At 38.8% G+C, this 15,850-nt stretch overlaps 1 protein-coding gene across 10 annotated transcripts in view; it reads left to right on the plus strand.

Moving 5' to 3' along the window:
• LOC133577958 (calcium/calmodulin-dependent protein kinase type II subunit gamma-like) overlaps positions 1-15,850 on the plus strand; it is a 197,705-nt gene that overhangs the window by 156,700 nt on the left and 25,155 nt on the right. For 4 of the 10 annotated variants that reach the window (XM_061932144.2, XM_061932146.2, XM_061932145.2 and 1 more), the window contains one exon: positions 13,453-13,587. The exons of the other annotated variants lie outside the window; for them this stretch is intronic. In XM_061932144.2, coding sequence (XP_061788128.1) covers positions 13,453-13,587 — 135 coding nt within the window. The remainder of the gene's footprint in view (positions 1-13,452; positions 13,588-15,850) is intronic. 10 annotated transcript variants of the gene reach the window in all.

The raw sequence follows: 15,850 nt of genomic DNA on the forward strand, positions 1-15,850 counted from the left end.
CGGTTTAAAAAGTATTTTTCCCTCCTTATCTGGCTAATTTTTATTGAAATATTGGAGGTATTTTATCCTGTAATTAAGCCTGGGCGATACATTTATTTTATCGATACGTTGTTTTTTTTTTGTTGTTGTTGTAGCAGACTATTTTAAAAAAGTTTTTAAATTGATTTTATCGATTTTTATTTTTTATTTGAGAACACATACAGTTGATTGACAGTTGCGATAGCCAATCAGATCACAAGTTTTTGACAATAGCCTATCTAGGTAGCTTGATGTTAACGGGACTGTGAATGGATACTCGCTTGTCATTCCAAAGTGAGTATCCAATCACAAGTGGCAATTTAGCAGGAAGTGTTGACCCACGAAGAAGGAGAACAAAACTGGGGGGGGGTGTATATTGTAGCGTCCCGGAAGAGTTAGTGCTCCAAGGGGTTTCTGGGTATTTGTTCTGTTGTGTTTATGTTGTGTTACGGTGCGGATGTTCTCCTGAAATGTGTTTGTCATTGTTGTTTGGTGTGGGTTCACAGTGTGGCGCATATTTGTAACAGTGTTAAAGTTGTTTATACGGCCACCCTCAGTGTGACCTGTATGGCTGTTGACCAAATATGGATTGCATTCACTTGTGTGTGTGAAAAGCCGTAGATATTATGTGATTGGGCCGGCACGCAAAGGCAGTGCCTTTAAGGTTTATTGGCGCTCTGTACTTCTCCCTACGTCCGTGTACACAGCGGCCTTTTAAAAAGTCATACATTTTACTTTTCGAAACCGATACTGATAATATCCGATATTACATTTTAAAGCATTTATCGGCCGATAATATCGGCAGTCCGATATTATCGGACATCTCTAATTGACATTCATACCGCAGTGGGAGTGGCACAAGGTGGGTGACGTGTCTTGCTCAAGGACACAAAGGCAGCGATTAGGAAGGGTCTGTACCAGTAACCCCTTTAAAGTTTCTGGATGACCAAATGGAAATTAGATTTAGAAAAAGCTGCATGAACCCTGTGATCAATATTGTAAGACTTAATGAAATATGAAAGGACTTTAGGTCAAATGGACTAATAGCAATTTAATCCACTTTGTAAACTGACTTAATGGTTATGAACCATCGACTTAACGGTTCAAATGTGTTGAACTCTTCCTTCCATCAGCGTGGAGCACGACTAATAATTGGATACGTGGCCTGATCCATTCAGGCGGTGTCACCGCGTTCCCAAAACCTGGTCACGAAATGTCATCGTGACCGACTTGAAGTCAAAAGCTGAAGGGGGGGAGGGAGGAGAAAAAGGGAAAGACAATAGTTAAGAGCCCAACTAGGAGAGTCTGGTCTCCATGCAGCCTGCAAGAGCAGACCTCAGCTGGGGCACATGCTGCTCTCCTTAACTAAAGAGCAATTCACGCCACGCACAAGTCATCAGGAACCATCAAGTGTGTGTGTACATGTGTGTGTGTGATGACTGCATTCCCCCCCCTTGTGCTCCTAATGTGACAGCTCCAGCTGGACAAAGCCTGGCTGCCCTTCTTGCACCCAAACTGGCCTGACTGAGGAGCCTTTTCACTCCCTACTTTATCCCCGCCTACCCCCTTTTCCTCTGCTACTCTCCATGCCTGTTTTCAGGCCACTCAGACGCTGCTTTTTAAAACACTTTTAACCCCCCTTTTGAAAATTGTGATTTTTATTTTTTTTATTTTTTATTTTATTTTTTTTTAAATGTGTGAACTTTCAGTCAGCGTGCCTGATCAGCCTCACGTTGTATGGGCATACCTGCCAACTACTCCGGTTTTCCCGTAATTAGTACGGTTTTCATCAACCTATTCCGGGTTACGGTTGCAGTGATAAAAAATACGGTTTTTCATTAATTAAAAAAAATAATTTTTTTTTTAATGCGCGAGGCTATTTATAGCACCGCTGCCAAGCACGAGGCACCAGTTGCCATTGTTTCCAAACGAGCGAACGATCATGGAATCAGCCGGAGAAAAATCGCAAACGAGTCTTAAACCGAAAAGAAAACTGCAGTCATTCCGTGAAGAATATTCAAAAGCCTATCCGGGAATAATTATCCGTTCCAAAAAGGGTGAAAACTACGCGAATTGCACCTTGTGCAGACAAGATTTTTCAATCGGACACGGAGGAATTAGCGATGTAAAAGACCACGTTGGGACAAAAAAACACAAGTCTAATGCCGTTGCTAGCGATACAAGTGGAAAACTTTCAACGTTTTTCGGATTTTAGCCACAAAAGGGTAATGACACCAATGTTATCTATTGGAATTGTTTAGTACTGTTATACTGTTAAAAGTGTTTATACTATTTATGCTTTCAAGTCCAAGTTGAAGAAATCTTGTTAAAGGTTGACAGCATAACTACCAAAATACAGAAGTATGTCCTTAATATTTTTGCAGTGCTATTTCTGTTGAAAAGTTCAAATGATTACATTAGAGATGTGATGTGCCACTTTTCAAGTGTCTGATGGCTTAAATTAATTTTCATTAATTTTTCATATTTTGAATTCTTTTGAAAGGCTTACAAAAAAACTACATTTGAATTGTAATTCCATGCTATTGACAGGACTATTAATTTGAATGAAGTTAGCTTACCATGTTTACAGTATGATAATTGTGATAGAAATGTGAATTTTAGGCACAGAATATTTTTTACAATTGAACAAGGCAGTAGATTATACAAGCTTGGACAGAAAGTTAATAATGACACCAATTTTTTTTTTTAATGGAATTGTTTAGTACTGTTTTACCATTTGTTTACTGTAAAAAGTGTTTATACTGTTTATACTTTCAATTAACAAATTGAAGTCTTGTGAAAGGTTGACAGGATAACTGGCATTAACTGTCAAAATAATTTCAAACTATTGAAGTTAGCTTACAGAATAAACATGTCAATCAACCCATATGATTTTTGCTGTAATATTTTTGTTTTGAAAAGTCACTGTGACTGATAGAAAAGTGATGGTTTTAGCAACATTTTAACCTGTCTGAATGCTAATAATCATTTTGCGTCGGGGAGCGAAGGAACCCCCCACCAGGACTTTGTCCTGGACCTACCGGGGCCTGCGGCCCCTGGACCCTGGCTACTAGGTTTTTCTGATTTCAAAAGTTGGCAGGTATGTTACTGGTTTGGAAAAAATATTTTTACTCCAAATAGGTGAAATTAGATAATCTCCCACGGCACACCAGACTGTATCTCATGGCACACTAGTGTGCCACGGCACAGTGGTTGAAAAACACTGATATGAGGCATAAATAACCAACTGGTATGTTAACGTAACATATTATGGTAAGAGTCATTCAAATAACTATAACATATAGAACATGCTATACGTTTACCAAACAATCTGTCACTCCTAATCGCTAAATCCCATGAAATCTTATACGTCTAGACTCTTACGTGAATGAGATAAATAATATTATTGGATATTTTACGCTAATGTGTTAATAATTTCACACATAAGTCGCACCCCCGGCCAAACTATGAAAAGAAAACTGCGACTTATAGTCCGATAAATACGGTACTCGAATAGTAGTACAGTTGGAACAGTACAGTAAACGGACAGTTAATATTTAAACATTTAACATGTGACATTTCAAACAGAAATAGTTCATGCACATTCAGATGAATTCTTCAAAATTACAATTAAAAATGTTTTGGCCGGGGACCGGGCTGTATATATGCGCACCAATTGACTGAAAGAGCACGCACTTGGCGCGATGATGTCATGTTGTTGATGGAAAAATGCATTTTTAGACAATATGATTTGCCTGAGCGGCTAGGAGACCCCGAGAGTAACAAGCGGTTGCCTTGTTGCCTTTCCATTAAGAACAATAAATTAGTTTTTAGTGTAAGTTTGCTGGTTTCAAGAAATGTAATATCCTTATGTCAAGATAATGGCACTAGCATTTACTTCATTTAAGAATACATATTGAGCAAAAAGGTCTCTTTTTTTGTCTACCAAGAAAAGTGCACTTGTTATTAGTGAGAATATACTTATTTTAAGGTATTTTTTGGGTTCATTGAGGTTAGCTTATTTGACTTGTTTTGGAAAGTCTTGACAAGCCAAATTTTCTTGTTCTATTGGCAGATAATTTTGTTTAGTTCAAATAAAATACCCCTAATTTTTGTATTTTTTTTTTTTCTTGTTTTTGAACACTGACTTATTTTTTTTTGCAGTGTTGAACTTGCCAGCATTTGCAACCTAATTGTGGTGCGGACCAAGCCTGGCGACAGGTGACTGCTCGGTTGCTAGGCAGAATTCGTAGGGTTATGATAAACAGATGAAACATTTCTATGTATTACGTTCAAAAATGATTTTTCCAGGCTTTCCGTCATTTTTTTTCCCTTCTATTTATCATTGCGGGACTTTGTTCGCGTTTCCCCCACTCAGAGGTTCCTAGTGCATACTTGCCAACCTTGAGACCTCCGATTTCGGGAGGTGGGGGGTGGGGGGCGTGGTCGGGCGGGGGGCGTGGTTAAGATATATATATATATAAGAAATACTTGACTTTCAGTGAATTCTAGCTATATATACACTACCGTTCAAAAGTTTGGGGTCACCCAAACAATTTTGTGTTTTCCATGAAAAGTCACACTTATTCACCACCATACGTTGTGAAATGAATAGAAAATAGAGTCAAGACATTGACAAGGTTAGAAATAATGATTTGTATTTGAAATAAGATTTTTTTTTACATCAAACTTTGCTTTTGTCAAAGAATCCTCCATTTGCAGCAATTACAGCATTGCAGACCTTTGGCATTCTAGCTGTTAATTTGTTGAGGTAATCTGGAGAAATTGCACCCCACGCTTCTAGAAGCAGCTCCCACAAGTTGGATTGGTTTGATGGGCACTTCTTGCGTACCATACGGTCAAGCTGCTCCCACAACAGCTCAATGGGGTTCAGATCTGGTGACTGCGCTGGCCACTCCATTACCGATAGAATACCAGCCGCCTGCTTCTTCTCTAAAAGGTTCTTGCACAATTTGGAGGTGTGTTTTGGGTCATTGTCCTGTTGTAGGATGAAATTAGCTCCAATCAAGCGCTGTCCACTGGGTATGGCATGGCGTTGCAAAATGGAGTGATAGCCTTCCTTATTCAGAATCCCTTTTACCTTGTACAAATCTCCCACCTTACCAGCACCAAAGCAACCCCAGACCATCACATTACCTCCACCATGCTTAACAGATGGCGTCAGGCATTCTTCCAGCATCTTTTCAGTTGTTCTGCGTCTCACAAACCTTCTTTGTGATCCAAACACCTCAAACTTGGATTCATCCGTCCACAACACTTTTTGACAGTCTTCCTCTGTCCAATGTCTGTGTTCTTTTGCCCATCTTAATCTTTTTCTTTTATTGGCCAGTCTCAGATATGGCTTTTTCTTTGCCACTCTGCCATGAAGCCCAGAATCCCGCAGCCGCCTCTTCACTGTAGATGTTGACACTGGGTACTATTTAATGAAGATGCCAGTTGGGGACCTGTGAGGCGTCTGTTTCTCAAACTAGAGACTCTAATGTACTTATCTTCTTGCTCAGTTGTGCAACGCGGCCTCCCACTTCTTTTTCTACTCTGGTTAGAGCCTGTTTGTGCTGTCCTCTGAAGGGAGTAGTACACACCGTTGTAGGAAATCTTCAATTTCTTAGCAATTTCTCGCATGGAATAGCCTTCATTTCTAAGAACAAGAATAGACTGTCGAGTTTCAGATGAAAGTTCTCTTTTTCTGCTCCAGAAACTCAATCTGCTCAAAGGAAGGTCAGTTTTGTAGCTTCTGTAACGAGTTCAACTGTTTTCAGATGTGTGAACATGATGGCACAATGGTTTTCTAATCATCAATTAGCCTTCTGAGCCAATGAGCAAACACATTGTACCATTAGAACACTGGAGTGATAGTTGCTGGAAATGGGCCTCTATACACCTATGTAGATATTGCACCAAAAACCAGACATTTGCAGCTAGAATAGTCATTTACCACATTAGCAATGTATAGAGTGTATTTCTTTAAAGTTAAGACTAGTTTAAAGTTATCTTCATTGAAAAGTACAGTGCATTTCCTTCAAAAATAAGGACATTTCAATGTGACCCCAAACTTTTGAACGGTAGTGTATATATATATATTTTATTCCATACACATATATATATATATATATACAGTATATATATATAAAAGAAATACTTGAATTTCAGTGTTCATTTATTTACACATATACACACATAACACTTCTCTCCTCATTGTTGAGTTAAGGGTTGAATTGTCCATCCTTGTGTAATGACAGTTCCAAAAACGAATTCAAACCACAAAATAAACTAAATAAATCAACACAAAAATGTGACACATTATGGGTGGGTCACATATGCATGTACAGTAGATGGCAGTATTGTCCTGTTTAAGAGTGTCACAACATTGCTGTTTACGGCAGACGAACTGCTTTACGGTAGACGAAAACTTGACTGCTGTTGTTGTGTGTTGTTACCGCGCTGGGAGGACGTTAATGAAACTGCCTAACAATAAACCCGCATAAGAAACCAAGAACTCGCCCTCGATCATTAGCTGTTTATATTGTGGGAAAGCGGACGTGTGAACAGGCTGTCAACACGTCACTCAGGTCCGCCTGAATTTCGGGAGATTTTCGGGAGAAAATGTGTCCCGGGAGGTTTTCGGGAGAGGCGCTGAATTTCGGGAGTATCCCGTAAAATCCGGGAGGGTTGGCAAGTATGTCCTAGTGCCACACGCTGCCTTTTTTTTTTCATATTGGCTTCCACCCTGTTTTAAAGATCTCTTATTTCACTTCTCCGAGGTCCCTCTCCTTGCTAATCCCTTCCGCTCTTGATCTCTTGTCAGGCCCACCTGCACCAACCGTCTTGTCTTAAACGTGGAGCGCCCCGCCCTCTAGCAGCAGGCGCGTTAAATGTGAGCGTTAGCCGCTGCGAGCGTTAAGAGCCTGGCCAACAGGGCCAGCAGTTACATGACATCCACAGCGTCATAATCAGGCCTGCACTCATCCCGCTTCCAGCTGCCATCCTTGTGTGTGTGTGTGTGTGTGTGTGTGTGTGTGTGTGTGTGTGTGTGTGTGTGTGTGTGTGTGTGTGTGTGTGTGTGTGTGTGTGTGTGTGTGTGTGTGTGTGTGTGTGTGTGTGTGTTCTGGCAATGCTTGCTTAATGGGGACATGGCTCTTGTTTACACAGTCACCTTTAGGGGACCTCTGACGGTATGGGGACAAAAACAAACAGGTCCGCTAAAATTAAATGATAGTCAGATCCATTCTGAAGATACTTAAGTGATTTTTTTTTAAGCTTTGGCCCATAAAACATGTTTACTGGTTAGTAGGGGTGTAACGGTACTCGGGCTGTGAATCTTTGGGTGTCCCACGATTCGATTCAATATCGATTCTTGGGGTCACGATTCCATTCAAAATCGATTTTTTTTCGATTCAACGCGATTCTCGATTCAAAAAGGATATTTTCCCGATTCAAAAGGATTCTCTATTCATTCAATACATAGATTTCAGCAGGATCTACCCCAGTCTGCTGACATGCAAGCAGAGTAGTAGATTTTTGTAAAAAGCTTTTTTAATTGTAAAGAACAATGTTTTATCAACTGATTGCAATAATGTAAATTTGTTTTAACTATTAAATGAACCAAAAATATGACTTATTTTATCTTTGTGAAAATATTGGACACAGTGTGTTGTCAAGCTTATGAGATGCGATGCAAGTGTAAGCCACTGTGACACTATTGTTATTTTTATTTTATAAATGTCTAATGATAATGTCTATGAGGGATTTTTAATCACTGCTATGTTGAAATTGTAACTAATATTGATACTGTTGTTGATAATATTCATTTTTGTTTCACTACTTTTGGTTTGTTCTGTGTCGTGTTTGTGTCTCCTCTCAATTGCTCGGTTTATTGCAGTTCTGAGTGTTGCTGGGTCGGGTTTGGTTTTGGAATTGGATTGCGTTGTTGTGGTATTGCTGTGTATTGTTTTGTTGGATTGATTAATTAAAAGAGAAAAAAAAGAAATAAATAAGTAAATAAATCTATCTATCTTTGAATCTCAGTAAAACTAAAATAATGCTATTTGGTAACAGTAGAAAAGAGCATCATACACGAAAACAAATAGACGGAGTAGACATCGAAAGGGTAAAAGAAACCAGATTTTTGGGAGTATTAATAGTTGATCAAATGAACTGGAAATCTCATATACAAAACATACAACATAAGGTGGCAAAAAACATTTCAATAATAGTGTTGCTGGCTCGGGTTTGGTTTTGGAATTGGATTGCATTGTTATGGTATTGTTTTGTTGGATTGATTAATTTATAAAAAAAATAAATTAATTAAAAAATTGATTTTTAAAAAATGAGAATCGACGTGAGAATCGCGATTCGAATTCGAATCGATTTTTTTCCCACACCCCTAAACGGTACACAAAAATTCCGGTTCGGTACGTACCTCGGTGTAGAGGTCACGGTTCGGTTCATTTTCGGTACAGTAAGAAAACAACAAAATATACATTTTGGGGTTATTTATTTACCAAATTTGCAAAATCTTCCACCAAAAATATTTTTCTGAGTGGAATATTTGACGTGAAGTAATGGGAACCTTGAATAGGTCAATAATTCATAATAACATTGATTTTGATTCAATATTATGTTTTGAGCAATGACAGTTTGGAAAAAAAAAAAAAAACAGCTTTGTTTTATTAGTCAACATTGCAACTTTTTCTAAATTACATTTCACCTTTAAGCTTTTTTATTTCACTTTTGTTATGTTTTTGTTTATTTTAATAGTATTTTTAGAATGTGCCGTGGGCCTTTTAAAACATTATCAGCTTTTGACACCCCTGCTATAGATAATAAAAAATTAAATGTGATAAATGTATGGATAAAAAGCAGAGCCTGGCGACGCATGCGCGTTTATCATAACTCTCTCTCTCTCTCTGTCTCTGCCCCTCCCTCACCAATGCTGCTGCCCTCCACAATTTTTTTTGTTTTTAACCCCTTCTTAACCCTGAACGTACATTGAAAATACACGCAACCCTAACTCAAAATGCCGGACATTTGAGGCATTTAAGAAACTCCGCCCTGACATCTCCGCAAAAGAGGACATGTCCGGTGAAAAGAGGACGTATGGTCAGTCTATCGTAGCCCGTTAGCTGCTGGCATGCCATGTGTTGTGCATTGTTTACACAACGTGCGTTACGCTACTTAATATGTCCGTGTGGAAACTCGTTCGGTACACCTCCGAACCGAACCGACACCCCCGTACCAAAACGGCTCAATACAAATACACGTACCGTTACACCCCTAGTGACTAGTTTACGTGTTTCAAATATTGGTAAAAGAAAATTAATTTTCTTGAAAAGTGAAACATTTGTTATCCCGGCATTAATAGTACTGTGATTCTGTATGGTATCCATCCTTAGTTAAAACTCATATATTTATCCAAAAAGAAAATCTGGTTTAGTGTTCCTTAGGATGACATTTTCATACAGCATGATTATAAAACATTATTACCTTAAAGTATGATTGACATTCAGAATGTTCCATCCTTCTATATAAGGTAGTTGGAGTTGCAGACAACTTCATTACTGCTAAATAGCAGTTTTCAGTAATGTCACAGAAGATGCAGGATCTGCTTTAACATTTAAGTGGTGAAACTTCCTATAAGAGGACAGCTGTAGTGCTGTATTCTGACCATCATGTCATATTTCATATGAACTTTTTTTTTTTTTTCTTTTTTTTTATAATGGTCCTCAGTAGTCACGTACACATTTGTGTGAATTATGCAAAATTATTTAAATTTGGTTCCCCATGAACCAAACTTCACGTCCATTATAAGTTTGTTTTCTTTGTTTGCTTTATGCCCTTTTTGTCATGAAAAACATATTTTATGGCAAACACACTGGTTCCCCCCCCCCAAAAAATATTCAAAATGCAATATTTGATGTGAAATTAGTGGGGCCTTAAATAGATCAATAATTCATAACATTGATTTTGATTCATTATTATTATTTGAGCAAAGACAGTTTAAAAAAAAAATCCTACTAAAGTGATCAGGAGTCCAAAAGGGCCCCACTCATAAGTATTGGAAAGAAGTCCTACATTTTTTATTTTTTTATTTTCAATGCCTAAATCTCTACATCCACTTCAGATCTCTCTGTCCATTATAAGTTGGTGTTGTTTTTGTTTACTTTATGGCCTTTTTGTCATTAAAAACATATATTTTTATGGCAAGCATACTGGTTCCCTCCCCCCAAAAAATTCAAAGTGCAATATATATTTTTTTTCTCTCTTTTTTTTTTAATGGTCCTCAGTAGTCACGTACACATTTGTGTGAATTACGCAAAATTATTTAAATTTGGTTCCCCATGAACCAAACTTCAGATCTCTCTGTCCATTGTAAGTTTTTTTTGTTTGTTTGTTTACTTTATGCCCTGTTTGTCATTAAAAACATTTTTTATGGCACTGGTTCCCCCCCAAAAAATTAAAATGGCAATATTTGATGTGAAATTATTGGAGCCCTAAATAGGTTAGTAATTCATAACATCAATTTCGATTCATTATTATTTTTTGAGAAAATAAGTTTTTGTTTTTTTAATCCTACTAAAATGATCAGGAGTCCTAAAAGCCCCCACTCATAAGTGTTGGAAACAAGTGCTAAATTATTTACATTTTTATTTTCAATGCCTAGATTTCTGTGTCCATTATACGTTTTTTTTGTTTGTTTGTTTGTTTGCTTAACGCCGTTTTTGTCATTAAAAACATATATTTTTATGGCAAACACACTGTTTCCCCAAAACAATATTTCTTAGTGGAATATTTGATGTAATTGCAGCCTTTAATACAGGTCTGGGCAATTATTTTAACTCGGGAAGCCAAATTTTGATAAAAAAAATGTGTCTGGTGGCCGGTATATCTGATTTTTAGGAACACTAATACCATACTTGCCAACCTTGAGACCTCCGATTTCGGGGTGGGGGGCGTGGTCGGGGGTGGGACTGGGGCGTGGTTGTGGGCGGGGGCGTGGTTAAGAGGGGAGGTGTATATTGACAGCTAGAATTCACCAAGTCAAGTATTTCATATATATATATATGCTGGTAGACGGCTGCGTTGACCCTGGATCTCAGGAAACAGAGTGGACCGACACCAGCAGATGACATGGCACCCCAAACCATCACTGATGGTGGAAACTTTACACTAGACTTCAGGCAACGTGGATCCTGTGCCTCTCCTGTCTTCCTCCAGACTCTGGGACCTCGATTTCCAAAGGAAATGCAAAATTTGCATGGTTGGGTGATGGTTTGGGGTGCCATGTCATCTGCTGGTGTCGGTCCACTCTGTTTCCTGAGATCCAGGGTCAACGCAGCCGTCTACCAGCAAGTTTTAGAGCACTTCATGCTTCCTGCTGCTGACCTGCTCTATGGAGATGGAGATTTCAAGTTCCAACAGGACTTGGCGCCTGCACACAGCGCAAAATCTACCCGTGCCTGGTTTACGGACCATGGTATTTCTGTTCTAAATTGGCCCGCCAACTCCCCTGACCTTAGCCCCATAGAAAATCTGTGGGGTATTGTGAAAAGGAAGATGCAGAATGCCAGACCCAAAAACGCAGAAGAGTTGAAGGCCACTATCAGAGCAACCTGGGCTCTCATAACACCTGAGCAGTGCCAGAAACTCATCGACTCCATGCCACGCCGCATTAACGCAGTAATTGAGGCAAAAGGAGCTCCAACCAAGTATTGAGTATTGTACATGCTCATATTTTTCATTTTCATACTTTTCAGTTGGCCAACATTTCTAAAAATCCCTTTTTTGTATTAGCCTTAAGTAATATTCTAATTTTGTGACACACGGAATTTTGGATTTTCATTTGTTGCCACTTCAAATCATCAAAATTAAATGAAATAAACATTTGAATGCATCAGTCTGTGTGCAATGAATAAATATAATGTACAAGTTACACCTTTTGAATGCAATTACTGAAATAAATCAAGTTTTTCAAAATATTTTAATTTACTGGCTTTTACCTGTATACATACATACATATATATACATACACATACATACATATACATACATATATATATATATATATATATATATATATATATCTACATCCTGAAAATATGCAAACAAAACTGTGTTTAGATAATTGATACATAAATAAATCTTAAGGATATAAAATAACTTGGCTTCTGAGAGTTTCAAAATGTAATGAATAAAATGCTCAAGTTGTTGATAAACAAGCAATTATTTTAATAATTAAATATGGTCATTTTAAATGAATTATTATGATCATTTAAAATTAATTATTTCAAATATGTTTATTTTAATGTATAATTCTAATGCCTGGATGTAATAAGGAGTCAGAAAAAATACAAATAAAAACACAATTAATTTTGATGTTTTTAGCAAAATATAGTAAAAATGTAATTAATTTTTTTTTAAATTAATAAATATATTTATTTTTAGGTAAGATAAACATAATAATAGAATGTATCTCTAGTCTGGATGATTTAGTTCTTGTCACCCTGTTGTCCTCCTGTCATAAAAAAAAAAGGCTGTCCTCACTCAGGTGCGCATGGAGCTGGAGGGGGCGTGGCCTCCAGCTCCGGCTGAAAATCGGGAGATTTTCGGGAGAATATTTGTCCCGGGAGGTTTTCGGGTGAGGCGCTGAATTTCGGGAGTCTCCCGGAAAATTCGGGAGGGTTGGCAAGTATGACTAATACAGAACCTCACAATAATGTCTGATTGAATGCTAAAAACGTTATGACAGACCTTAAAAAAAACGGAATGGAATTCTAAATTTGTTTACTGAATGAGACACCCAGAATGTACATGAAAATAAAGAATGTGGGATTTACAATATTAACTATGAACGATAAAACACTGAATATTGACAACATATGAACGTCACACCCCCCCCCCCCCCCCTCTCCATCCACATATTTTACTATCAACTCTTTTTTTCCCCAGGGTCCCCAGTAAGAATGATCAGCACATTACTTCATCAATCCAGAGATTTAAAGACGTGTATGAGCTAACTGGGCAGTGGACATTTTACACCATTTTTTTTTATGCCTCCACAACCTGTAGAAAGGGTGGTCCCCACAAGTCGTGATCAAAAACTTGCTCCCCATTCCAAATGATAACCTGTGTGTGTGTGTGTGTGTGGTCACCCCGCATGCTCTTGGTGTTTTTGTTTCAGCTCTTGCGTCTCTTTTGGTTTGTTTCACCTTAAACAGCATGACGTGTCGTCTTATCACCATTCCCATCCATCTTCAGTCCGTCTCCATGCATGTGTGTGTGTGTGTGTGTTCAGCTCTTGCATCTCTTTTGGTTTGTTTCACCTTAAACAGCATGACCATTCCCATCCATCTTCAATCCGTCTCCATGCATGTGTGTGTGTGTGTGTGTGTGTTGACCATCCGTTGTGTGTTTCAGTACCACCGCATGACGCAAAGCGCATGGCTTGGAAGAGCACGGGCGACAACAGCTCCTGCACCGACTCGGAGCTGTCGCAGGCCTGCGCGCCCGTTGCGGGCCACTCTGTCGCCGCTAAAAGCAAGGATAAGCCGAGTAAGAGCACGTTCACACTAACCCACCCAGCTTCTACCGCCCCCTGCTGGCCACCGCTGCCTACTTTTGCTGGCTCTACTGGTCCAATAAGCTCCTTTTGGTTCCACGCTAATCTGGTTATTACATACTGTCACCGTTCGTGTCATGTAGGTCAGGGTTCTACGACGTTAGGGGTGTCCAAACTTTTTCCACTAAAAATCAAAGCATGTGTGGGCCATTTTTGATATTTTTTCATTTTCAAACCCAATATACAGGTAAAAGCCAGTAAATTAGAATATTTTGAAAAACTTGATTTATTTCAGTAATTGCATTCAAAAGGTGTAACTTGTACATTATATTTATTCATTGCACACAGACTGATGCATTCAAATGTTTATTTCATTTAATGTTGATGATTTGAAGTGGCAACAAATGAAAATCCAAAATTCCGTGTGTCACAAAATTTGAATATTACTTAAGGCTAATACAAAAAAGGGATTTTTAGAAATGTTGGCCAACTGAAAAGTATGAAAATGAAAAATATGAGCATGTACAATACTCAATACTTGGTTGGAGCTCCTTTTGCCTCAATTACTGCGTTAATGCGGCGTGGCATGGAGTCGATGAGTTTCTGGCACTGCTCAGGTGTTATGAGAGCCCAGGTTGCTCTGATAGTGGCCTTCAACTCTTCTGCGTTTTTGGGTCTGGCATTCTGCATCTTCCTTTTCACAATACCCCACAGATTTTCTATGGGGCTAAGGTCAGGGGAGTTGGCGGGCCAATTTAGAACAGAAATACCATGGTCCGTAAACCAGGCACGGGTAGATTTTGCGCTGTGTGCAGGCGCCAAGTCCTGTTGGAACTTGAAATCTCCATCTCCATAGAGCAGGTCAGCAGCAGGAAGCATGAAGTGCTCTAAAACTTGCTGGTAGACTGCTGCGTTGACCCTGGATCTCAGGAAACAGAGTGGACCGACACCAGCAGATGACATGGCACCCCAAACCATCACCCAACCATGCAAATTTTGCATTTCCTTTGGAAATCGAGGTCCCAGAGTCTGGAGGAAGACAGGAGAGGCACAGGATCCACGTTGCCTGAAGTCTAGTGTAAAGTTTCCACCATCAGTGATGGTTTGGGGTGCCATGTCATCTGCTGGTGTGGGTCCACTCTGTTTCCTGAGATCCAGGGTCAACGCAGCCGTCTACCAGCAAGTTTTAGAGCACTTCATGCTTCCTGCTGCTGACCTGCTCTATGGAGATGGAGATTTCAAGTTCCAACAGGACTTGGCGCCTGCACACAGCGCAAAATCTACCCGTGCCTGGTTTACGGACCACGGTATTTCTGTTCTAAATTGGCCCGCCAACTCCCCTGACCTTAGCCCCATAGAAAATCTGTGGGGTATTGTGAAAAGGAAGATGCAGAATGCCAGAGCCAAAAACGCAGAAGAGTTGAAGGCCACTATCAGAGCAACCTGGGCTCTCATAACACCTGAGCAGTGCCAGAAACTCATCGACTCCATGCCACGCCGCATTAACGCAGTAATTGAGGCAAAAGGAGCTCCAACCAAGTATTGAGTATTGTACATGCTCATATTTTTCATTTTCATACTTTTCAGTTGGCCAACATTTCTAAAAATCCCTTTTTTGTATTAGCCTTAAGTAATATTCTAATTTTGTGACACACGGAATTTTGGATTTTCATTTGTTGCCACTTCAAATCATCAAAATTAAATGAAATAAACATTTGAATGCATCAGTCCGTGTGCAATGAATAAATATAATGTACAAGTTACACCTTTTGAATGCAATTACTGAAATAAATCAAGTTTTTCAAAATATTCTAATTTACTGGCTTTTACCTGTAGTACCATATTTTTCGGACTATAAGTCACAGTTTTTTTCATAGTTTGGGTGTGCGACTTATACTCAGGAGCGACTTATGTGTGAAATGATTAACACATTAGCGTAAAATCTCAAATAATATTATTTATCTCATTCATGTAAGAGACTAGACCAGGGGTCGGCAACCTTCAGCATACAAAGAGCCAATGAAGCCCATTTCCCCCCAAATAAAACCCACCTAGAGCCGCAAACTCTGTTAGATTCCTAAAATGACGATAACACCACTTATAGTTTCCTTACACTTGTGCTATAGGACTTATGACATCAAACACTTATTTGATGTATTTCTGGGTATAACGAAGCAAATCATCAAATTATTTTGAACATTTGAAAAAAATACACTGTTCCTTCCCTTATTAATGAATAAATAATAATATTATTAT

Source organism: Nerophis lumbriciformis, linkage group LG39 (genome assembly GCF_033978685.3).
Source record: "Nerophis lumbriciformis linkage group LG39, RoL_Nlum_v2.1, whole genome shotgun sequence".
Lineage (NCBI taxonomy): Eukaryota > Metazoa > Chordata > Actinopteri > Syngnathiformes > Syngnathidae > Nerophis > Nerophis lumbriciformis.